General features: G+C 42.0%; 1 protein-coding gene across 3 annotated transcripts in view; it reads right to left on the reverse strand.

Annotated features, from left to right (window-relative positions):
* The window catches only part of MAP4K3 (mitogen-activated protein kinase kinase kinase kinase 3), a 66632-nt gene extending 41836 nt beyond the window's left edge, over window positions 1-24796 (reverse strand). For all 3 annotated transcript variants that reach the window (XM_082303273.1, XM_082303272.1, XM_082303271.1), the window contains exons 1-10: window positions 24580-24796; window positions 16009-16066; window positions 13767-13857; window positions 10899-10963; window positions 8619-8674; window positions 5720-5767; window positions 3613-3655; window positions 2891-2963; window positions 417-548; window positions 57-119 (exon numbers count right to left, since the gene is read on the reverse strand). In XM_082303273.1, coding sequence (XP_082159399.1) covers window positions 57-119; window positions 417-548; window positions 2891-2963; window positions 3613-3655; window positions 5720-5767; window positions 8619-8674; window positions 10899-10963; window positions 13767-13857; window positions 16009-16066; window positions 24580-24690 — 740 coding nt within the window. In that variant the 5' untranslated portion in view covers window positions 24691-24796. The remainder of the gene's footprint in view (window positions 1-56; window positions 120-416; window positions 549-2890; window positions 2964-3612; window positions 3656-5719; window positions 5768-8618; window positions 8675-10898; window positions 10964-13766; window positions 13858-16008; window positions 16067-24579) is intronic.
* Between the last annotated feature and the right edge of the window lie 1769 nt (window positions 24797-26565).

Consider the following 26565-nt stretch of genomic DNA (forward strand, 5'->3'; position numbering starts at 1 on the left):
AAATCAATTTCCCAGTAAAGTACCTTCATTAGCTACTGAAACAGAAAAGTACTTACCATTTCATTTTGTCCTTTAATTTAGGAGGCTGGAAGTTGCTTTTTGTCATTAGAAAAAGTGCTCTGAAAAAAAAAAGAACAACAGCATTTCTGTGGCTATGCTGCAATAGATACACGAGATAAATTATTAAACACTTTATTTAATAGGCAGGAAGAAGCCAAATCAGTTTAAGAGACTCAACCAGGACATTATACACTTATGCACCAGAAAGAGTTGTTATAATTTCTGTCCTGTTCACTCAGAACACTCAGCCCAGTGCCCTGCAGGACATCCAAAACCCACAAGAACACACAGCCATCTCTTCAAATGGATTATTTAATTAGCTGCATTTACCCACCAAGTTAAAACCCCTTACTAACCTCATTGGATGTAGGTCAAACATTGGAGGCTGAAGTTCGGCAAGCTCTATTGCAGTTATTCCAACTGCCCACAGATCACAGAGCTGGTTATAGCCACCTTTCCTTTCTACCGCAGCAACTTCTGGTGCCATCCTAAATGGTAAAAGACATTTTTAGGTAAACTTCTCACCATAAACATTCTTCTGTACACATGAGTTGAGTATTCTCTTCCTTAACACTCTCAATCTACAAAGTCACAGTATATATAGATATACACAAACATAAGTGTGTGTGTAAAAAATCATGCAATGTACACCTGAAGTTTCCCTCAGTCATCATCTAGTAACTAATAGGCAGTTTCTAAAATGGTCATTTAGGAGTAAGTGGATGAAATCAATCTGTCTCAGACTAAATACTACTCAACAACCAAAGAGCCGGAAGTATAATTATTCAGCTACAATAAAATCCACATAATATCCAAATTTACGTATTGCCTAGAAAGTGATCCACTGACTTAGAAGAAAAGAATTCTAACAAGAGAAGTAGTAATAGAAAGTCAGCTTTCTTGCATCCTGAAAGCATGAGACTCATTGTCACCTCTGTATAGAGCACTCCTTGTTTGTAAAGTCTGTCTCACTCATGTCAGCTGACCTCTTTTAAGTCAACAAAGTGGTTTCACATTCACAGGTGGCAAAAATGAACAAACATAACTGGCACACAAACAGGAATACCTAAAGGAAATTATTCACTTGGAATTGTCATGTGTTTTGAACAGCCAAAGTGAATTATGAATTTGATTGTCCTATGTAGCCCTACGAGGTGGCCAACATGTTAGTATTTCTTAGCTTTGAGCTTTATTAGTCCAGATCACCTGAAAAGCAGCACCAAATAACTCAATAAATGTAACACAGACAAAGTCACTTAGAGAGCGCTCCAGTAAATCAGCAAGCAGCATCTCAGCTGATGCATTATTCAAATACAGGTATCCTGTGGTCACAGCACCAAGTCTGCCAGAGCTCAAAAAGTGTTTGGACAATGCTCTCAGGCACATGGTGTGACACTTGAGCATGTCCTGTGCAGGGCCGAGAGCTGGACTCAATGATCCTTGTGAGTCCCTTCCAATCTGTATCTGTAGATCTGAAAACATCAGCAGGTTTGGTGGTAGAACTTACTTCAAGCCTGCATAAATAAACTGTATTTAGATACATTCTTTCCAGAGTTCATTAAATCCCAATCATTCTAAATCAAAAAGGAGGCTTACCACAGCAGAGGGGAAACACGGGCAAAATATTTAAATAGGAGGGTTACTAGCACTGCAGTTCACCTGCCCTGAGACACATCTAGATCTAATGACCACTAAAACCTCCATGTGGCCTGCTTCAACTAAATTTTTCTTCTCTGCAATCTCAAAAATTTTGCTTCTTTACTTCTGCTCTCAAATCTCTCAGAAGCTCTGCAAAGAACTGAAGCTTTTTGTCAGCATTAACCTATGTAATGCTTTTGAAGTTATTATTTAAGGTTATTTGAGAAGCCTGGCGCAATTTGAAAGTTACAGGCAAGGACTGAGGTCACCCAGACACCTTGGGAAAGAGACACAAACCAATCACAAAATCATGACTGATGGGTTTTTGTGTTATTCTGAAAGGGAAGTGAAGCCTTGCTGTGAAGAAGAATGCTAAAAATACCGTGCTTGGCTATTTCAAGTCAATACTTGAACATTGGGGTTTTTTCATAATATATATTTTTATCTTGCACCTACTATGTCAGACTACAGAATTTAAATATGTCTGTGAAATATACAAAAAAAGTGCTATTTTACAGTGGAGAATGTGTCTCATTTACTTCAAGGTGAAAGGGAAAAACCACTTCCAGCAGGAAAAGGATAAAATGAAAGACAGAACTTCCGATAAGAAGAAAAATACACACTAGTTTAATGGGGGAAGAATAGAGATGCAGTACAGATAGAACTGTATCACAGAATTCAAACAGTTCAAGTAAATAAGGGGAAAAATGGCTTAGAGAAACAGTTCACAAGTGGCAAAAGTCTGTGTATCTGTGAAGACAAATGAAACTCATCAACTGAAAAGCTGCAGAAAACCTGTATCTAGGTTGCAGGGGAAGAAACACAAAATGACAAAACGGAAAATCAGGGAATAAAAGAAATATTTAAGATCAAAGTTAAAAACAAGCAAAATTGCTGCTAGTTTTTAAGTTTTACTGAATTAAGATAAATTAGTCAATGGTGATGGCACTACCCAGCCTTTTAATTTTTCAGAGCATTAAAGCCTTTTCTCTGACACTCAGCTAGTTCAGGATTTGGAATAAGTAACACAGATACGATCACCAGAAAGTCTGACACAGCCTTTAGTGGTTAGTCTACCCAGGAAGGGACAGAGCATGCTTTTGTCACAATTTTTCAACAATATGTGTTACCATTATATTAATGGTCAATATCAGTGTTATATTACATTAATGGTCAAGTAAAATACAGTTACCAATATGGGGTGCCAATGAATGATTTCCTTTTGGCAATTGTAGCTGTTATCTGTGCAGATACTCCAAAATCAGCTATTAAAAAAAAAAAGGCAAAAACAAAATGACAGTTAACAAGTGATTTGATGTAATTAATTGTTAATGAACACAAGTTTGGTTTCCCCACTGTTAAAAGGTTCTTACATATACTGGAAATATTTAACAAAAGATAAATAACAAAAGCAAATAACAGAAACTTGGTGTGTCTCAGATACCATTGGTCAGCTCCCCTCAGTCACTTGCCAAACATGCAAACAAATGTCCCTCATCCCACAAGGAAGAACAGGCTGGCACAGAAGACCTAACAGGTACATGCAGTGTTTTAATATGATAAAACACATCATTTTGTGTTACCAAAGAGATTCTTTCAGATAAGCTTTCAAGGTACATTTCACATTTAAAGACTCTGGATGGTAGATTTTATTAAAAATTTATAAAACTCTGTGATTTTTTACTTTTCCCTTACAATATCAGGTCTTTTACCTCGCAGTTCCAAAATTACTCCAACCCATCCTCAGATACTAACTGGATGGTTTAGTTAGATACTACCAGCAAGATAAAAAGAATTCTGGTATTCACTAATTCCTTACATGAACCATCACCTCATTAAACAAAACAGAGCATGCTGCTTCTTAGACCACATAAAAATATTAATTTTTTTAAGCACTAAGATGTATTAACTCACCTAATTTTACATGTCCATTATCCGTTAAAAGAATGTTTGCTCCCTTTAAAAAAGAAAGGTTTACTTGAATTAAAACATGCCAATTCCTTCAAAACCACATTAAAAAAGGAAATACGTGAGATCTTACAGCAAATTAGGGGCCAAAGACAAAGCCAGGATTGTGTTCAATAAACCTGCAGCCTTATCAAGGAAATGTCTGTGAAATTAGCAAGTTGCCATTCTGTTATTAAAGAAACTCCTTGGATATGCAGTGTTTTTCATTAATTTTTAGTTTAGCCTATGGTACTACAGAGTTTGCATTGCACACAAAACCCCTCAATAAACAGTATTTGCCTGTGCTGATAAATTCTTACTTTTTTCTATTTACAATGACTCAAAGGAAACAGGAACTCTAAAGGTCAAAGTGGAAACAATTTTATTTTCTTTTCATAAGTAGGAGCTCATTTTGTCTTGTTTGAGAGCTATGCTTATAATTATAGCCTAAGGACCTGCCTAAATAATCAAGCATTTAGCAAAGCTACTTCCGTCCTTATGCAACAGAGCATTCTGCTAGTGCTGGATTTGGAGAGGTCATTTTTGTGTGGCTGTGTGTACCACTCACTTCAGCTCAATAACCAAAATTAACCCAAAGCAGAGTGTTTGTGTTACAAAATTACAAGATAAAAGGACTGAAAACAAACCTGATGTGAAGACTGAAACCAGGTATAGGTTGAGCAGAGTAAAGGTTAGAGCTGGCTAAACACAGCTCCAAATGTCAGCACTGCACTGCTCATCAGGCATATGGAAAGGCAGCAGAGATGAACCTCCAAAAACGTGTGTTTTTACAGATTATGGCTTTTCCCAGAGCAGGAAAAGTCAGGCCTGCAATAAAACACAGCTAACTTGGCCCATGCTGCACAAGTACAGTTAATGAGCTTGGCAAACAGTGTAACAACCCTGCTTACATGCTCTTGACCTTGTTCACCTTTCAAGCTAACAGGACAGGTACTCCAAACATGTAACTTAGCTACTGAGAGAAGCAAACACAATTCAGCAGTCAGGCAATCTGCAGATGAAGATAGTACTTTTCCATACTCATGAGAACAGCTTTATTTAAAAAAAAAATTCCTCTCAATGTAAGCACCGTAAGCATTTTTTATCAGCACAGTTCTGCTTGGAAGAAGTATCTGTGCACTGTATCCTTACAAGCATTCTATAAAGTATAATGGGAAACATTTAATTTGGGTGCCTGAAGTAATCTTTCATTCAGAAATTACTTTTGTGATTGCTCAAAACCCAAATATTCTTCTGCAACCATTGAGAACAACTTGGAATCAGGCTGCATGAAGGCAACTACAGTTGAAGCTGCTGGGGAAAAAAGAAAGCAAAACCAGCCAAACCAGCAGCATGCGACAACACAAAAGAATATGATGATTTACTGTCAGATTTCCAGGAGGAAGCTTGCCAGGTTTGGAACGGCTTTGGAAAGACTAGGCAGTAAAACTTCAGGAACAAAAAGTCAACAGGAAGCACCAGAAGGAAACTATAACAGAGTGTAAGAGTCTGAACAAGCCACTTTTGGTATAGCTTTGCTGAGATGGAGATTTAAGTAAGTCAGTACTAATAGCCTGATTTGCAGCACCCTCACTATTTTTAGCATGCGAGGGAGGGGACAGAAGTAGTCTCCAAGAACCACACAGAACAGCAGCCGCTGCCCTGCAATCTGCTCACCAAGATGCAAGAAGCCAAAGCTGGTTCAAAACGAAGGGGATATTGAGCTCCCTGGAAAAGCTATGGAAAGAGCAAACCTTTCTTTTGCACAGAGCCTGCACCCTGATAGCCATCTGAACACATACTGCTCTGGACACCAGCTGATGCCTAAATTTTACAGCACTGGTCCACATAAACAGTATGTGTGGCTCCAAGAAAAAGAACAAACTATTTCCTTGGATGTATTTTAAAGAAAGATTTTTTTTTTCCCTTGGGCATTAACTTTTATTTCATTCTAATAGATTAAAAACCCTACATATTCAGAAATATACTGAAAATTGATACGTAACAGTAAAGACCACTGGAGGTGATGTAGCCTATTTTAAAAGTACCAAACCCCCCTTCTGTTTCTACTTACCTTTATATCTCTGTGCATTTTTCCTTTACTGTGAAGATAATATAGTCCCTGCATAAAATATTTAAATAGTCATTTAGTCCAACATTTTTCATTTGACATACATTTCTTGCTCAATTAGCACATATATTTAGGATCCAATTCAATCCTCTAAATGACTTACTGACTGAAGAACATTTTTATATTCCAGTGTAACCTGCTATAAATTTGCAGACTTAATAGATGTAGCAGCATATCTAGTATCTTTATATAAAGCAGCATACCTAAATATCTTTACATAAAGATATTTATATATTTATCTAATAACGACAGGACAGATGGAAGTAATACCAGTCACCACACCAGTTGGAAGAAGAGTATTCCCCAAACAAGTTTTCCTCTGGACATGGTAACTGTCACCTTTTTAGACCCAGCTAAAAATTTACTGGTGAATTGCCTAGGAGTCTTCTATTCAGCAGTCAGATCTCTGGATCACTGGTAAAGCTATCTCCTGCATCATTACATATCTCAGTCAAGCCTAGAAACATGCTAGCAGGCAGTGCTTTAGGTCTAACCCCAGAGTTCAACTCTATTTGATGGATTTCTGTAAAAGCATTCAGCCTTATGGGTCTCAATGACAGCACCAAAACATTTTAAGACTCAACACAAGTTAGAAACCAAATTTAAATTCTGGGAGAATTCCACAGAACCAAATTCCTGCATGACAAATCAGAGACCACGGCATTCTGGACACTCCGGCTTATCCCTAAAATGCTCTTCCATGGTAAAACGACACGCAAACATCTTCCTTGTTCCGTGACCATGAACCTCCGCAAGGCTCTATGTTCATGGGAAATATCCATGTCAAGACTGGTATTTTTTTTGTCAGCTCATGCAAGACATCATGAAATTGATTGCAAAATTTAAAATGTAATTAATCAAAGCATCTAGCAGACCACTGCAGCAATTGGCATTAGGCAGAAGAGTCCCATGTACATTCCTTAAATCTCTGGATGCTACTGGCACACGAAGTCCATTAATTCACACACTTTTACCACTGCCCTGGAAGAATCTGAAGTCACCATTTTCAAAACTGAATGCCTGGAGACAGGTACTTTAAAGGTCACATTTAAAAGACCCGTATTTTCAGAATCAAATCTCACTGATTCCAGCAAAATGGACAGCAAGTATTTCTTGAAAATGGAGGATTCAACGGGCTTCTAAATACAGGGATTGAATGTTAACTTCAGCATCCAAGTGAGACTCCGGATTCATGGATACTGGTGGCCAAATTAATGTTGGAAAAATTACTTCTATGCATGGACAACAGCCTATATTCTCAGACTTCTTACTCAGGAAAATGGTGTTGCATTATAAGCTGCAACAAGACATCTGAAACTACATGCATTATAGTTGGTCAGAGTATTATAAACATGTATTTACAGACAATTTAAAATATAGAAAAATGGGTCCATGAATAATATTTAGAAAATACGAACAAAATAGCAAGTTTTTTTCTCACACACAGTTTATACATATTAACCAAGATATCTTCCCACACAAATAAATGGTTCCATAAATTCCATTCTAGACTACTCACTCCTCCATATCTGAGAAGATTATGGATTTGACTGATGGACTATCTGGTGGATAAGGAATTGCCTCAATGACTGTATCCAGAGAGCAGTAGTAAACAAGCTCAATGTTCAGAGTGACAAGTGTCCCTCAGGGTTCCACACTAGACTGTTTAATATCTCCATCAATTACACAGACAGTAGGATCGAGGGCATCGTCAGCAAATGTGCAGAGGTCTCATAAGACAGATGGGGACAAGGTTTTTAGCAGGGTCTGTTGTGACAGGACAGGGCATAAGGGTTTTCAAGTAGAGGAGGGTAGATTCAGATTAGATATAAGGAAGAATTCTCTTATCATTATTCTTTTATCTTATGAGGGTAGTGAACCACTGGAACAGGCTGCAGACAGAGGTGGTAGATACCCCATCCCTGGAAACATTCAAGGTCAGGTTGGACAGGGCTCTGAGCAACCTCATCTAGTTGAAGATATCCCTGCTCATTGCAGGGGGATCTCTAAAGGCCTCTTCTAACCCAAACCATCCTACAACTTTCTAAGAACCCTTTCAAAACGGTTTAAAGACTCAAAACCCTTAACACTCCCAGATGTCACATAAGCCTGATCTGAAAGTAAAAAAAAAAGCCACATCCTCTAAGTCAGAAGGCAGCAGTCTCTGGCTGAGAGATAGGGAGATGTAAGTGGCAACCAAGGGAGATGGCTTGGAATAGAGCTATCTTTTGCAAGAGAGTTTGAGAAAGGCAGCAGGTCTCAACTGATGGCATCCAACAGGTTTGCATTCACTACAAGTCAAGAACTGCTCTCTCACACAGAAGCAAGACATCCAATGAAAAAGCAGTTTCTGATTAAGTTTTACTGGTGTACTGAACCTGTAATTTATGAAAGAAAAATGAAAGCTAGCATACCCACAAGGATAGCCTAATGACCTTACCTTCAACATCTCAAGCACATAGGCAATTTTTTTCTTATTGGCACAGATCAATTATGACATATGCAAAACTGAGTGTTTAGATTTTCCTTCAAACATGCAGTAACTAATTTATACCATAAATATGGATGAAGAAAACATGCTGCTTTCCCCCTTTTAAAAACAAATGTAAAATTAACAGCAGAAAGATGACAAGAGTTTTCTTCAAATGATCCAGGGTAATTTGAGGTTATGCAATTATACAAATTTCTAGGCTGTAATATGGGACCTCATCAAAAGTCTGAGAAAAATGCTGTCATTCAATTACTGCACTTCCATGGCATCACATGTTATTTGTAGCTTTTATTTTTAGCTTTTAATACTTTTACATTAAAAGACCACCACAAAAACCTGAGGACACACTACCTGTAGTGTTTCTCTGCTAACATAGGCAATCTGCTGCTCTGATAGTGGTCCAGTCACTGAAATGGAAAAGAAAAAGGAAAAAATCTCAAAATCAGGTAAGATATTGCCCATTCCAAATTCACACCTCAATTACTTCCGTTCACACAGATAGGACCTTACACCACGAGTCTACAAGTAAATGTGCTTAGTCTTTACCCCAGACTGAGCATCCCAAAGGCCATCAAACATTTTTTGAAGTCAAAAATGTCCAGTCCCATTGGAATGGAAACTACTAATTCTTCTATATTTAAATCTCATAGTAATTAAAAGGAAAAAGAAGCACAAGTAAGATCTAAGCCTAACTTTTTTTTCCTGAACAAACCCATTCTTCTCTAGAGGGCTGGACTTTCAACTCAGTGACTCAGAGCTGCAGCCAACTCCATTCAGTCCTCTTTGAGCCCTGGGCACTTCTTTATACCATTTGTGACCTGCTCGCTCCTTCCATCCTTCCCACTGCCTGAGAAGCTGCTCCCTCCAGCTTCTCAGCCTTTCTCCAAAATCAGCTGTCAGCACTGGTGCTCCTGGGCCTGCCACACCAAGCACCTTCTCAAACTCCCCCTGTAAGCAGGTTCAGCAGTTTCCCAAGGGAAAGAGGAGTCTTTCTCTCCCTCAAGGGTCCAGCTTCACTCAAGTCTCTTAGAGGAAAACAATTAAATTCTGAACAAATACGCAAACCAAACAGTGAGCAGCAAGGAAGGAATGGTCTGTGACTCGTCCCAGTCACTGGACTTTGATCCGGAAATTAAAGGGGTTTAAGACCAGGAAATGCAGTCCTGACTGTAAGCTTTTCAGGTTTTGCACAGAAAACAATGAGAAGCTGGATGGAGTTTCTCAAAGGACACTGAAGGAGTAGGGAGTTAAGAATGAATCTAGATTAAAGAATCTAACTGCTTAGCTTCTACAATATTAGTATCATGCAACATATATCTTCAAAGTAAATCTACCTCCAACTTCTCTTTTCTGAAAAAAAAGCTCCAAACCCACATAAAACTATAAATATTGGCACCCACAGTAGGCCTATCTAGGCATCTATTTTTGTTTTGAGAAATTGAATTCTGATTAACTTAAATGACTTAAGATTACAGAGGCCTATATTTCAAATGGAGTAAGACTCTTCATAGCATAATAAAGATCAGAAAAGAACCTTCCATTCTAACTACCAGCAGAGAAGCCAAAAATCAGCTGCAACGGGAAACCACTCCTGTAGACATCTGCTCAGGCATTAATATGGCATGAGCTCATTTCCTATTCTACAGGTGTTCCACAAAACAGAGCCTATTAAACACGATGCTTTTCTCAAAATTAGCAAGGAGGTAAAGGATCACCAAGGCCACACTCGAATGACTATGCCAGGAACATGGTGTGAACTTGTGAATTGGTGCTTCTTTTAACTGCACCCAAGGTAAATGTAAAAAGCTGCTTACGCAGAAGAGACCATCACACGTAAAGTTTTCACAATGTCGAATACAGATGGATTTCCTCAATGAAAAACATCACCTGAGAACCACAAAGTTATTATTCACTTAGAGCATACTCCTTTCCTAAACAAGTCTTAATTCCAGGGCAATAAAGTCCTTCAAAACTGATTTTGTCTCTTGAAAAATAGCAAGCAATTGACTGATCCTGTCTTTATCCAACAGATTCACAGACGGTCCTCGTTTCTTTGACTGCTTACTGCAGCCAAGCCTAAAGCAAACACAGAGACCACCTTTGCTTTTCACTTGTCACACATCCAGCTTAAAAAAAAACCCCAAAAAATTAAAAAGACCCTCATGGAACTACTGGTACACAAACATTCAAACCATTTACAAAGGACAAGAGCATCCATGCTAATCAATCCACATACCTAGGTTGCCAGAGGAAGTGGTATAGATTATACTAAAGCAAAGTTCAAAAGCGCAGAAACAAAATGGCTATGAAGCAAGACAGCACATCAAGACATCAATTTTTTTCTTTTTACAATGTAATACTATCTAATTTCACAGCCTTTGAAAAGCAGTGATGGGTATACGAGCCCCTGAAGGATGGAAATAACTTCTATTGCTAAAAAAACCAACCCCCCCACTAACTCTGTTTACAAAACCCAAACCAATTAAGTAAAAACAAGCTAAAATTGACCTTCAAGGAATTATTATGGATACTAAATTTAGGATTCCTCCTCTCTAATTCCAAAATGCTGCAATCATTTAAATTTTGAAAATGAGCTGTACTTAGATTTTCAGGAATAAAGTCTTGACGTACCATGATAAATATCCTGTAGAGAGCCACCTCCACAGAACTCCATGCAAATCCATAGCTTGTCTCGTCTAAAGAGTGAACGAAACCATTCATTAGCTGTCAGATTTGCCAAGGACTTGTAAAAGATAAGGCAGAGGACTCAAACACTATAAAGCACAACACAACATGCACTGAATTATGAAAAGTCAAATACTGAGTATAGTTTAATCTTCATGTGACACTTCACTGTCTAAATAGTAACTAATGAAACAGTCAAAAATAATCTACTTTAATGAAGCAATAAAAACAGTATTAGTGAAACATTGACACTGATTTTTGTTGAAATACATTCTTCTGAGAGTAGAGACAAAACAGATGTGGGTTCTTATTTCTTCCTCATTTTTTCTTCTCCACTTTTTTCAGAGCATAGGAGTTAACACAAACAAGAAACAAACACAAAACAAAAAGCCCCAGGGATCTGTCAACCAAATTTCTTCCACAGCAAATTAAGTGAAACTGTAGTGCTTTAGTCAAAGCTAGGCAGAGCAGACTCCATGCTGTGGTTAAGTGCCTGCTCAGATGAAGTCTTGTCCTTCACAAATACCTATGGATATTTTTGGTGGCAGGGTCACAAGGGAAGTTATTTAGTTCTCTTCCCTTACTAAGGGAATCAATTTAGTTTCATTCCCTGTGCCTCCACAAAAGGTGCTTTCCAAGAATAGACAATGAATGGGCTGAAGGATTCAAAGGTATCTTCTACTATGGCCATTAGTTCTATTTTCACTCAGTAATTTTCATTGGTAAGATGGGTAGCCACAAAAAGGCACTGTGGAGAGCAAAAAATCTGGGAACTGCCTAGTCATTCCTGGCCATCAAAATACTTGGGAAAAAAAAATCCCATACGACCACCTTGGAGAAGACAGTAATGCAGGAGAATCAAAGGAAAGACTGATGGTTGTTTTGCAGCTTCCTGATGACCTGGTCTTGCATGCCTTGCATTCATAAGGCTCTGTTAGAACAGCTGAGACACATTTGTGGCAGTGTTTTTGCAAGGCAATGCTGGAAGTGCTGAGCTTGTCTCCTGAGCTGCAAATGGCAAGTATCTTCACCAGCAGGTGACAGCTGGAATAGCTGCTGCTCCAAGGAGAACTGTCTTTCTTGGATGTCCTCCCCTTTTATGTCCAGAGTCCACATGGCCCTCAAACCTATGTCCCAGCTGCTTCCTCCAGAGGTGGGAAAGGTATTGTCCAAGCATTAAAGGAGTTTTACACAACAGAATTCCCTGGCTGTTAACGCCACACATTTCAAGGGGTCAGTTAAAGCCTTGCTTAAATAATATTAAAGCTTTCCACTGAAATAGCTGACCAAAGTCAGACACAGAAGCAGTGTGACAACCTGGGCAAGAAAACCAAGTAAGAAAGAAGCACTGAAGAGACATCTCCAAGTCCCTTCTTTGTTCCCCACAATGATGCAGGACTCAGGGACACTTTTGGGGACACTGGGCTCATGGGCCTATGTGGCTGCATTCTGTTTGACACCAAAAGTAGCAGCAGTGTGGAAGTGGGAAGAAGCCAGAACCCTCCCAGCAGCCTTGGGACAGCAGCAGAACACCCACAAAGTAAGAGACATGAAGCACTTAAGTGTTGTAAATTCTCCCTTTTGCTTACTGGGCATTCACTTCCCAGAGTGCAAAAGGCCTATAGAAGACAAAAAAGAACCTAAGAGGATCAGAAGAGATGATTATATTTCTTATTTTCTATGTAGCCTTTTATTACTGTGCCTAAGCACTTTGAGACAGGTGAAGATCCCTGTAAGATCCAACAGCATACCCAGTCATCTCTTTCTGCAGAGCATATGGCCAAAGCAGCAAGCAAAACAGAGACAGGATCAACAGTACCATTTTAGTGTCTGCAACTTAACACCCAGGCTAACAGGAAGGCAGAAATCCCTACACAAACAGAAGAAATCCTTGGGGAACAATATGCTGGTGAGTAGCGAGTATAGGACAATGGTATTTGTCTTATTGTTCTTAGCATTGAAATATGCTTGGAAAACAAAAGGTCACACAATAAAAGGTCTCAAAGACAGTGGCTTGATTGCCTAGACAAAAGAGAAGCACTCTGCCAAAGAGGAGGGACCCAAGTAAGAGTGTAAGAGAGTGACAAAATATACAGCATATTTGCCAAAATTTAATTCCAGGTCTCCAAAGGTATACTTTGATAGTCTGAGACAAGAGAGAAACTTTTTCTTTAAAGAAAAAGCACCTCCAACCTGCATATACAAGAGGCAGTGTTTCAGTATAAAAATGTTAAAGAAAGTTGAGTGCAACAACAGTAGTTGCGCACTGTTTCCACATGGAAATTTTAAAAAGCATCAGAAACAGTTTTTTATTAGTTATACTAAGCAATCTGTTCCCACTATGGTTAGAAGAAGTAGCTGGTAAGACAACTGAATACATTTGTCACTGTTTCTACAATGCAAATAACCTCACCTCCAGAAACAAACACAAAACCTTCACATTCTGGTCAGAAGTTCACATGTTGGAAAAACAGACATTCTACTGAAACAGATTTAAAAGATACTATATACACAGATGTTTCATACTTGTCATACTTCTGCTTAATTTTCCACCTATGTATTAAATTCAAAACTTTCAAGCATCAATTCATTTCCAAGGAAACATGACTATGTGGTCACTGAACAATTTTCCTGGAAGAAAGATTATTTAGAGAGAGACACTGCAGTAAACAGAACAGACTTGAAGGTGAATAAAAAAAATACAAAAGTGGATAATACTTGGTAAATTATATTTTGCCTATGTCACCTTATAGATTTGGCCTTTACAAGGGGATAGGGACACATTTTTAAGTGAGCAAAAGAAACAAACTGTACCTGAGATAGCTGCCAAAATAAGCAACAATGTTCGGATGTTTACAGTCTTTCATCATAATGATTTCCTGCTGCACAACAGCAAAATCTTCTCCTGAAATGCAGTAGAACAAGTATTTTCATTGGCCTGGGTTATACTCACATCTTAACTTTCAGCAAATGTTTATAAAATAAACATTCTTAGTAATTAAGACTAATTATCTGCAAGTTTCACTGACATAAATCAGCTGTAAATCGCTATTTATTAGCAAGGGCCTAGCTACAACTAAGTACATTCTTCAGTTTCATTCTGGGACAGATGGACCTCACATCTGCTGATAGCTCTTAAATTAATGGCCATAGCTCTTTCTAAAGTCCTTATTTTCCCTGAGACCCTACTGTGTCCATCTGCATAAGCCCTGCCAATAGCCTGGATTCTGAAAAACACAACAAAACTTTGCTATTTTTGGCCACATGCCCATACTCATTAGCTCATCTTCCTAAGCAAAAAAACCTCCAAAGCAGTCACTAGTAGGCTGCTGCTGCAACATTTGAGCAGACTCCACAAGAATGTAAATTCATGGACTGTGAGTAATTCACATCCAGAAAACACTGACACAGGTGTGGCATTTACCTGAATCTCACCATTTGGTAGCATGGTTGTCCCAGTCTTTCTATTAAAGGTTCTTACCAGATGTGTACACTGAGAAAACCATGTGTGAAACTGAAAACACAACTGAGATGTTTTTCTTTTGGGAATGTTTTAAGTTTCTCCCAGTACATTAACATACTGATGGCCTATCCATTCAGTTATTTATAACCAGAAATATGATATTCCCGTGTTTTTCATTTAACTGACAGCAAATTTCAAACCATAAGCTGCAAGTTAACATCTATCTTTAGTGTGTTGTCTCCTGGGTAGACTTTTAAACATACATGACACTAAAGAACAGAAATTATTTTCACATATGGACCTCTAGGACAGGACACAATTCCTCCAGTATGTGACCAGCATTTTCACTGCATTCAAAATAAAAGTAGCATAAACTCTTAAAGCACATCCCTAATCACTGTTAACCTTGAGTCTGCATGTTCTACCCCAATCTGCAAAACTTTCAAAACAGGGCAGCTGAAGCCTATTCTCTGAGCACCACTCAGGCATCCAAAAGCTGCCAAAAATATTTAAGTGTAAGATGCCAATCATTCACCCATCACCACAGCATGGGGGCGAGTTAGCCCAGCTGCAGGGCACCCCCAGGCTCTGCCCACAGCATAGTTCTCATGCTCAGCTTAGCTGGACTGATAATCCACATCATGCACAGCCAACGACTCCAGCAACGGGAACTGACGTAAAAAAACCAAAGAAGCAGAACTAGACAGGAGCATCTGAGATCACATTTTCAGTCTGAGGAAAAGAAGTGTGATGAACACACACTTTTTGAACTACCCAGTAACATACTGTCCTTCCTTGAACTTTTAAATGTGCGCATACTGTGAAAACACAACACTTCTGACCACTTCCAGAATTGTAAGGGAAAAGAAATGGAAAAAACTAATACCTTCTTTCCCTTAAGGATCAAACCAGGTAGTTAAGATATTACACACACACACACCCCCCAGCATTAGATTGGGAAATGGAACACCAACAGCCAGAAGTTAAACAAAAAGTCTGGATGTTTTACTTCCCAGATTAGTCCTATTCAACAGGCCTACTCTTACTAATAGAACAGACTTTGCAGGCTGAGAACTGATCTGCAGGGCACGTAAGCTTTGTGAAATCACCACAGAAGCACAGCTCTAGCATAAATCTAGCATACAGTGAAATCTTAATCAGAGCCTTCAAAAGATTTTCAGGAAATGTACTCAACTCCCAGATATTAATGCTTAGCTATTATTTCACCCTTCTTTTTATTTCCTTCCCTACTCTTTTACCAGGTGAGTTTTTTTCTGCCTTGCTGTCTCCTAATTTCTTTTGTTCTAGAGGTTTTTATATCATGTGGGTTGAACACAGTATTTAAAACAAGAAAACCCCCAACTCTCACTGAAATTTTAATCAGCTTCCACTTAACTGCTCTCCAATTACATTTTTCCTCTTACATCTTGCTTGTCATGATTTTTTTTTTAGAACAGTGTATTTTTTCCTACACCAGAAGTCAAGTATTATCCCTTCTTTCAGTAAGTGGACTTGACTGATTTTGTACAACTGTTATCTTAAGCACAAAATTATTTCATTTCTCTGGCCTACTTCAGTTAAGAAACCACTTACCTGGTTCTAGTTTTATTACTTTAATCGCTGCAAGCTCACCCGTGTTGACATTCCGAGCCTACAAAAAAAAAACAAAAAAAGGAGTATTTAGAGAGCAGAACACAGCACCCACTTCTGCATTCTTGACTTGATGTTCTCTGACAGCATGTAGTCAAAGAGCAGCTGAGGTACACAGAGATTTAACACAGTGGAACCACTTGCTGGGGAACACTGAACAGCTGATTTGTACTGAAAGCTGAAGCTTTAAGCCTGCTCAGGAAACTACAATGCCACACCACACTTTCATTATGCAAGTCCTTGACCACGCTGTGCTTCCGTATTAAAATCTGTACATAAACCAAGCACTGAGAGACTGAAAAGCAGGTGTAACACACACGTCTGGGTCTCTCAGCAGACAAGGGACCCAGGGGACACCAAGGGCCACGCTCTGCAGTGTGTGGGACCACTTGCAAGATTCCCACAAGAGCGATGCAACACTTCTTCCCCATTTTGCTATGTGCCAGGCCCCTTGAACCTTATTCTCCAACAACAACAGCAGCATCCTCCCCTTGCTGCAAGGGTTCAAGAAAGCAAGCCAGCAAAAAAGGAGCTAGGGAGCATTCCCCTCAAAACATTCCCCTCAGACACACAGCAGCCAACTGCAGCAGCAATGACTCAGGAGCTTCACTGCATTTTCACATACGGAATATTCTGAGTTGGAAGGGATCCACAAGGATCAAGTCCAGCTCCTAAGTGAATGGCCCATACAGGGATCAAACCCATAACCTTGATTCCATTAGCACCATGCTCTGACCAACACAGCTTACCTGCTAAGGTCCAGGTAAGACCTCAGTTCTACCGAGCAACCAAGGAAGCTACATTTTTTAAAAGCCATTAAGAAGCAACATAAATTACTATAAAAATGATTTCTCTTCTACAACTGTACAATTTGACTTCTATTTGAAAACCAAGAAGCCATCTGCCCAGAGCTTTCAGAGCATTTCTGTGCCCATGCACCCAACCACAGGGAGCAGGCAGCAAAGCTGCTTCCCAGCACTCAAGCAGCAGTAGCAGCTCCTAAAGGATCCCAGCTACAGCCTCTACTCTCCCCAAGGGAGGCTTGGTACCTGTAGGAGCACAGAATGCAGTGCCCACACTACCCCCTACACAGGGCTCAGAGCATGCTTTTGCAAAGGTCAGAATCAGAGAACTTGCAGGTGTAGCCAGGGACCTACCTTGTAAGCTGCTAATAGTCTCATTTAAGTCACTTTAGGAAGGGCAGGAACTCATACCTTTTATGGACTTACCAAATATGTGTAAGGTTTGTTACATGGCAGCTTGGGCCTTGTTGTGGAACCAAAAGTGGAGGAGAAAATACCCTTAAGACTATAAAAAATAACCAGCAATGAAGTCTGGAAATAAATGCAGAGGGTATTCCTGTGTTTAGAGATCTACCCAGCTCAGTACTTGTACAGCTAATCTCAAACCTCTCACTATTCTTTGGCGTGGCAACACTGCTGCAATGCTGGGAGCACTGGCATTTGCAAATAATTTGCAAGCATAGCATTAGGGATAGATTCTGAGACCAGTGGGAATCCTATAAAAGTCAAGGAGTAGTCCAAACCTTACTGACTGTGGAAAAAAACAATTAACAAATAAATTTTCTCTGGCAACCTTCCCTGAAAGTCATTATTTATCCACCCACCAATGGCAGCAATGTCTCCATCCATCACTGGTGGAAAAAAGACACACAGACATTAAGAACAGCAAAAGCATGAGTTCCTTTCATCTGTACCAGAGAATAAAGGCAATACACGAGAAAGCATGAAGCATGAGCTAGGATTTTTACTCCTTAGCTCTTTTCCCAACATATTCTCTTCATAGCAAGAAACAAATAGAAGCAAAATGTTCATGAATCAAACATTAGCATTTTTTAAACTCCAAGATAAACAAGAAAAATTAAAGACCTATGATCATCAGGGAGTCTTGTTAACACTTACAGATTTGTTTTAGGGCAACTTGTACTAATAAGATATTCAATAAGATACAACTGTAGAGGATATAAGTGAGAAGATCCTGAAGTTACGCATCCTGCACAAGCCAGGATGGAAACATTTCACATGCCTCAGAAAAATTGCTCCTTTTTTTTTGTTTTATTTATTTTTAACAATACTGTGTCCAGCTGTCAGGAGTTTGTGTCACTGACTGGCTTCATAAGTCACTGTGTTCTGCAGACTGCTGTGGCAAGGAAAGAAAGGTAGAAGGTGGGTATGAGCTAGTGACAGTTTCAAAACCAATTTGGTTAGAATATATGAGGATACTCATCACAAAGTCTTATATGGTAGTGATGCCAAAAAAACCCCTCATCACTAGCAGAGAGACAAATGAATAGCTACATCAGAAGCAGGACATGTAAGATGCCAACCAAAGAAACAGTGAGAGCAGCCAGTAGCCTTCCCAAACCTGCACTTGTAACACCTCGAGGCTGATTCAGCTCCCTCCCACTGCCAAGGGATTTCACCTTCAATGTCATGTTTTCAAAAGAACTGTTCGAGTTGTGGGCAGCCCAAACCTTTTTCACCCTCAGCTGAGGCGTTTCCTCCTTTCTTCAGCACCAGCAGTCACGGGACTCTTTGGTCAGTGGGTGGTCATTCTCTGAACCAGTATCTTCCTGGGTTTATGAAAGCCAGAATGAAGGAAAAAAATCTGATTTAATGCAGGGCAGCAACACCTTCAACAACAGCAGGCTACCCTGTGCTTAAGGGCATAGATTAAAAAAACATGACTCCAAGTTGAGAATCTGAATAAGTTATAGCTTTGCATCTCGTTCTGTTTGGGTTATCAGCATTGAAGGTGTTATCAACAGCAGGAATATGAATTGTCTTCGTTAATCTGAGTATATAAAAAGATTCTTCTGATTGTAGTGACACAAGGGTTCCTTGTAAAGGCTAGGGATGAGAACGAGGTACCCCTGACAGGTTTTACTAGATCTCAAACCCATTTCAAATCATCAGCTGTGAAGCAATTCCTCCTCTAAGCTCACTTGAATGAGAGACTGAGAATGACTGAAGCGCTGTACAGTTTTCGACACCTGTTGGAGCTGGCTCTGACCCTGAATTTGGGGGTGCTTGTGTACGTACCACACAGCACCTCAGAATGTGGAGGACACTGTCTTGAGCTTTTATTTAGGAAAATCCCACTGAAATTGCCAGCTGCTTAGGAGTTTTGAGACTGGAAAATCAATAAGCAGTAGGTGGGTGAAGAACAATTTCAATTAAGTACCTTTTAGCTGACAAAACACAACTAAAATTTTGAAGAGGCCATGTAAGAAAACTCAGGCTCATTTTTTGTTACCATTTACATGTGCTCCAACTCCCAGCCTTTGTGATCCTGAGGTTTACAGCATCCACCCGTTTCCATGAGCAGGACCCTTCAACCCCTTCCTTCAAATGCAGATTTCACTATGTCAGTGGAAATGCATTATATACAGGTTTTCCAGAGGCAAAGATTAGCCTACAATGCCTGCGCATGCAGACACTTTACCAAATGTATACAGCATTTATACAATGTCTGCTCTTGAAAACTATAGAAGGATGCTAATTCTATCAGCAGCTGAAAGAATTATACTCTTCCAGAGATCTAGACTGCCATCTGAGGAGAAGTTTAAAAAATTCCACCAACTGAAGAAGCACTACCTAATTAAACAGGAAATAATTACTAGTGTACTCTGTAACAACAGCAGGATATCAGATAAAAAAATTTATATAACAAACTGCCACCAACTAGAAATAAAAGCTAAAAACTGTCAGGATTTGTTTATCCTTCAAATGGAAACTGATAATATAAACCATATAATGCTGCAACAAAGCCAAAAAAGCAAAAGTCTAAGACAGGGGCTTCTGGTTTTGACCACTTCCTGTGTGAATTACTGAACAAAATTATTTCTAAACAGGTTACTACTCCATAGGAAAACTGGTCCCAGTGTACAGAGAGGCTTCCTGAGCCTGATTAGCTCCACTCTTCAGGAAAACGCATCCAAGTGGCTCCCCAGCCCTCTGTTTCCAGCCCTTAGAGCCCTTCTCTTCAGCCTCTCAAACCTTCACAACTCCCCCAGCTAAAAATAATTAGCTGCCACATTCTGGTAGAAAGTGTGATACCACAACCTGACAGAGTTACAATTTTAGAAAGCAATACTTTGACAAAGTTGATGTTAAACAAAAACCTCTGTGCAAGGCACAGATTACTGGCTAAGGAAACCACAGTCCCAGAAACTAAGACCTATAGAACTTATTCAGTGCAGTAAAAACACTGGCAAAACATCCACCCCCCATCTCCGCCTACCTGACAAGCTTCAGAAACCAATTAAAGCTGAATAGAGAGATGTCAAAACATAGACATTTATTCCTAACAAAGTCAAGAAGCTTCAAAAGCTGCAATGTCAATCAGGAAGAAAGGAAGACTAAAATGCCTATCAAAAAGAACACAGCTAGAAGTTTCAACATTTCAGAAGCAGCAAACTGAAGAAGAATTGATGCCCCACTAGATCACCCCAGGAAAGAGGAGCAAGGGCACGCACATGCAGAGAAGAGGACGCTCCAAAACAGAAGTTCATCAAAATTCAGGTTCATCTGACCTGGACACGTTCTCTTCCAGAAACACAGTAGCTGTATCAGCAGCCAGACACCCAAACCATGGATGGCAGCAGAAAGCAGTAACAGTCACCAGGTGTTCTCCAGAGATACCCACAGAACCCTAAATTTTCAGCATGAGGCTGTTAAGCTGGTGGATACGTGACTTCCCTCACCAACAGTAGTAGGTGTTGTCACCAACCTCCCTGCTCAAGGGCTGGAAAACAAAAATCAGGCTTTCCTTTTTCAAAAAATGAGACCTCAAGCAAAGTGCAGCCCACCGAGTTGTGAGTCTTCATTTGTTATCTGGCTGAAGCCATAAATGTCAAAAAGAACAGAAATAAGGCAAACACAGTACAATAGATAACTTCTGCAGGAACAATAATCTCGCTAATTATCACAACTGTTTGAATTTCAGTAAAGGGGAAAGTAAAAGAAGGGCCTCTTTTGTAGTAAGGTGATCAAAATCTTTGGAAGGGTTCACCTGCACTAGACGAATGACCTGTGAGATGACAAATGAAGTTCAACCTTTATTAAACCAAAGCAATTATTCTTTTTTTGAAAGATATGCTGTGATATAAATTAATCACATGAACGAAAGTAATGGACCTACAATCACCTCAGAAAATACTTCCAAACTCTGTGCAGTTACTACCAAAACCAAAGGTACAAGAATGGGGACAAACAGGAAACATAACTATACAGTCTCTGTCAGAAAACCCTATGAAAGCACTTGTAACCCAAGCCTTAAAAGAATGGCACAACTTACAGAGTATTTGGGACTAGGGATTGTTAGAATGGCAGTTTCATACCAAGAGACAGCAAAGCCTTCCTAAATGTAAGAAGGATAAATGCAGAGCAAACAAAATTAGGCAACTACCTCATCTAACTTTAGGAATATTTCCTGAAACTGAGCAGGACAGGACACTATCTCTGTTTCACAACCAATAAACCCTAATTCTTCTTTTATGCTTTGCTGACCACCCTATAGAATTAAATTCTTTGCAACAGTGAAATATAGAAACACAAAAGACAGAAATGACCCACACAAGGAATATGTGAAGAACTAAGCAACAGGTGACACTTCATTTCTTACAACAAATTTGCACTGGTGCTAGTTAGAATATACACATTATTGTTGACTGTGAATACTTGATAGAGAGTTAATGGCATGAACAAGCTATCCATTACCTTTCTTGTGATGAATTCATTATGATTTGCTCCAAGGCCTTTTTGAAAGCTGAACTTTGGTGGGAGTGCAGACAATTGTAAAATATTGGCTTGAGCCAAAAATCTATACTGGCAGTGCACTGACATATCCTTTTCCAGATACCAGCCTAGAGAGCAGGTCTCACAGCAGCAAGATCGTATCCATCTGACCCACATCCTCCTTCCTTTCCAACCTCTGTAGTTCAGTCCACACCATCAGCTCTTATGTCAAGTTCAATAAACTCCAGAACAGAGACTCTGCCTCTCTTTTCTTTAATATAATTTATTTTTTTAAAAACAAAACGAACATTTAAACCATGCCCTGTTCTAGCTCAGTTCAACTACAACAGAGTAAGGGAAGCAGATGTCACTCTGCTCTGCATTCAGCTCCTCAATGCTTCACCAGGAAAGTCAGCATTTAGCAAGACTCAACATAACAAGACTATCATCTTATTAAGGCAATAATCCCTGCTTGCTAACAGCAGAAACACTTTCCTACGTGGCTCTCTCTGCTAAGGGGGCAAAGCCACAAATTACAGCTTGAAGCTGCCCGAGTATCGTGCAGTGCTTGGAACCACTCTGCTGAAATCCCACCACTGATGAGTACCATTGTCACATGGCTGATTTCAGCTCCACACAATTATTTCACCAACCCCAAAGTTCACCGACAGGTGACAGGTGAAGGCAAAAGAAAGGGGCTTTATGAAACCACTCACAAACATAAGACAAGGCATTAGTAAACTCACGTGTGGATGACACTTCAGACTATATTACTACTTCTTTGTCATGTTAAAAGAAACTGCTTTCATTGTTGTTTTTGGGGTACTTCTGTGCTCCACTTTGAAGACACCTTGGGCAAGACCTTGCCTTGGAATGAAACAGGCAATAACCCACACAGGAGAAAAGCACCTCGCATTTTCCCTGCAGGGTCCACCATCTAATCAGAAAACACTTACTTCCCATCTAGAATAAATAATTGTAATACCAGCCTAGTGTATCCTGGTCCTGCTATATCACCTTCTATCTCAGCTGGTACAGGCACATTGTAAGTAAGCATCAACAAATCCACTCTCTGCCTCAAACAGGAGAAAGTCACAAGCAGTGCCAAACACTGGCCACTCACAGAGCACCAAAATGAAGGTTACTGCAAATTAAGTATGATAAACATCAAGGAAACCTTCACAAATCCAATTAAACTTAAAAGGTTTCACATGCATGGTGGTATTGCATATGTAAATATTCCAAACTCTGTGGTTGGAGGTAACGTCCTTAAAATGAAACCATAAAGACAGGTGACTTGGTTAATTCACATCCAGCAAAGTCACATACAGAACACTGAAAAAAATCCGACTGATAAGGTATCACAGTCAATATGCCAGTTAACAACTGCAGCAGAAAAAGACACACACAACATAAAATAGCTTGCAGAAAAACAAAAATCCAGAGCATAAGACAAGTAGACTTGGACGAGCAAAACATCAGCTTAGCACACAAATACTCAAAGCTGGCAAGGTGGGGCAAACAACACAAAACCCCCTTTCAATTAAACAATTAATAAAGCTCGGAGTTAGCACACCAAGAGTGCAGTAACAAGAGGATTTAGGTCCTGAAACTTCCATGACATCTAAGCGAGATGAGATTAAACCAAAATCGGCCCAACCCAAACAAGACTTCATTCTAGGCATGTTCACTTAAAGTGAAAGGCAGCATTACCACCAGTTCTGTGCACCTCAAACTGTGGAATGGCTCTGCATGTTTCCCTACAGTCCTGCCTACCAATGCAAATTTCCTTAAACACACACACACAGACACACAACCTGTGATGACAAAAACAGGGCAGAAGATGCTTGGAAAGCACACGGTTCAAATAATGCTCCCACCAGGCTGCACATGACAAACTTCAGCTCTCCCCTCTGCTCCAAGGCCAAACAAGAGCAGGTAACAACCACTGTCATCCTATCCCAGGGAGAGGCTACCACATCCCAATAGGCAACTAGATACACAAATAACAACATACACTGGCAGAGCAGAGAAAAATGACAAAAGTGCATTATAAAGCTCCTCCAAAAAAACCAGCAACCCAAATTATGTTTAGCTTCTTTTGCTTTAGCTTTGATTCTCCTACGTTTGCTGAAGTTAGGTCGGAACCCTGAAAGACTTTCATCCTAACGACACCAGTTAACCCTCCACAGGGTCAGACTCATGTTTCACACCGACACAAACACAATACACCGGCACTGCCACACAAGACAGTGACGGGAGCAGGAACCGGGACTAATACGACGACATTTGGGCTGGAACCGAGTGACCAAACCCCCTACAACCCCTACAGACCCCGGCTCACTCTGGAAGGGACCCGACCCGCAAGCTCCTCCCGTGACACAGCCGCCCGAGCCGGCACCCAGCAGCAGCAGCCAGAGCCGACCGCCGGGGCGGCTCCACGGCCGCCGGAAGCCGGGACGGGGCCGGTCCCGCACCGCCCGCCCCGGGGGTCGTTCCCTCGCAGGGTTCTGCCGCGCTGGGGACGCGGCCGGGCCGGCGGCGGGGCGGGGGCGGCAGGACCAGGCGCTCACCGGGGCCGTGCCGGTGCGGCGGCGCAGACCCCGCCGGAGGGGGGCGGCCTCGCTGCCCTCGAGAGGGCCGGGGGACGCCGCTGGGCGGCGGAAGCCCTCCCAGCTTTTGGAGGACCCGGCTGCTTGGCAGTGGCAAGGGGGGCACAGGCGACACCGCCGCCGGGTCGCGGTGCAGCGCCCACCTTGTAAACGTCGCCGTAGGTGCCGCTACCGATGCGCTGGATGAGCTCGAAGTCTTCCTGGGGGTTGCGCCGGGACAGGTCGCACACCCGCCCGCCTCCGCCGCCGCTCATGGTGCCAGGGGAGGCCCCGCTCGGCCGCGACCCCCCGGGCCCCGGGCGGAGACGGGGAGCGAACGCGACGGCCCCGAGCGCTCACCGCCACCGCGCAGCCCGCCCCACCAACATGGCGCCCGCCGCCGCACCGCGCAGGCGCGGGACAGCGCCCGCCTCCCGGCCCGGGGTGGTGCGTCCTGCGCGTGCGCGGGGCCGGCGCGGGCTGTGGCGGAGCCGGTCCCGTCACGGCCCGGGGGCCCCGCCCGCGTCGGGGAGCGGCACCGCGGGGCCGGGATCGCCCGTGCCCTGCCCCAACAACCCAGCGCGTCCTCCCGCTAGGGCAGCGCCGGAGCGTGCAGCCGGCCCCCCCGCAGCCGAGCTCATGGCGCGGGAGCCCGCGGGTGCAGCTGAGGGCTCGCAAATTCCCCAGCCCCCGTGCCCGGGGCCACTGCAGCACCGGAGGCCGAGGACGCAGCGGTGCTGCCCCCGTGCAGCAGGGACCGCCTTCCCTGTTCCTTGCTGTCCGTCCCTGGCTCTCCAGCTTGGGACAGGGCATTTGCCCGCAGCTGGGTGTGTGGAAACTCAGCGCTCCTTGTCCCAGCGCACACAGCTGGGAAACCACTGTAATCCCAGCATTATCCACTTGCCCACATCCTCCAGAGGTGGATCCTGCGGGAGATCCTGAGGCCCTTGCTGGCTCTTGGGAGGTATCCTCCTTTCCCCCGCGGCACATGGGAGCCACAGGTTAGGGATATCCCCACATGTGTGCAGATCCCGGTCCCCTGTACCGCTGGCACAGTCTCTTTGCACGCCCATCCCATGCACTCTGGCTGGGCAACATCTTCCTCGCGTCCGTGGGATGGCTTCCCCTTATTCTGTGACTTTTTGGAGTGTTGTGCATGCCCCCATGGGATAAAGCATGGGCCCCCTCTCCTCTCATACTAGTGCTGCCACTGGCAGATTTTCACCCTTGCACACAGGTTTTCAGAACGGAGGAGGCATGTGGGGTGCTCGCATCCATCCCTGTCTGTGCTCCCGACCCTCTCTGCATGGGGAACAAGCACCAGACGGCTGTGGGAACCCTTCTCCCCAGATGTGCAGCCCCTGAAGTTGTGCCGTGAGTGGGTGCCAGGGCACATCTTGAGCTCTGTGCCAGTGAAGCAGGCACAGCTTTTCCCACCACGCTTCTGCTGCCAGTGACTGATGGGTGAAATAAACGGAGTGGGATGAGGGGGAACATTGGACACAAGGATAAACCACCTGCTCAGTGCCCCTGCCTGCCTTGCCAAAGATATTGGTGTGGGGTCTTCCCTCTGTTGAGAAGGTGCGTTGGGACAGGCGGCTGGGATTGCCCTCATTTCCATGTGTGATTATCAGAGCAGAAACAGAGCTCTGAGCAGCTCAAGAGGAGCTTGAGCCCTGGCAAGCGATGCCTGTGAAATTGCGTATTTTCTGTTGGTGTGTTTGTCCTTCCAACCACCCTGGGCTGTGCATTCCTGTCCTTGGCTTTGTTTTATGACCTTTGCTCTCACAAGCAAAATGGTCTCAAACCTGCCAGATTCAGATTCAGGTATCAGTAATTTTTCCTGGCACGTGACTGAGGTTTTTGCAGCACACTTTGCCACTTTCTGCAGCGGAAGCAGTGGGGCAGGCATGTATTAGCTGGACAGGACTGCCACAGATGCTCTGAGAGCCAGGCCAAGGGGACTGGGCTCTGTGACAAGTTCAGAAGTAGCAGCAGCTCTGACCGAGTTACAGAAGGAAATGCCAGGGAATTTGAGCTCCATCCAGAAAGGCTGAGAGACATCTTGCTGGGGAAAGCCGATAACCTTGACACCCTTTTGCTCTTGCCTCTCATTTTTATCCCATTAGAGGGGAACTGGCTTATAGTTG

Source organism: Coloeus monedula, assembly GCF_965178545.1.
Source record: "Coloeus monedula genome assembly, chromosome: 2".
NCBI lineage: Eukaryota > Metazoa > Chordata > Aves > Passeriformes > Corvidae > Coloeus > Coloeus monedula.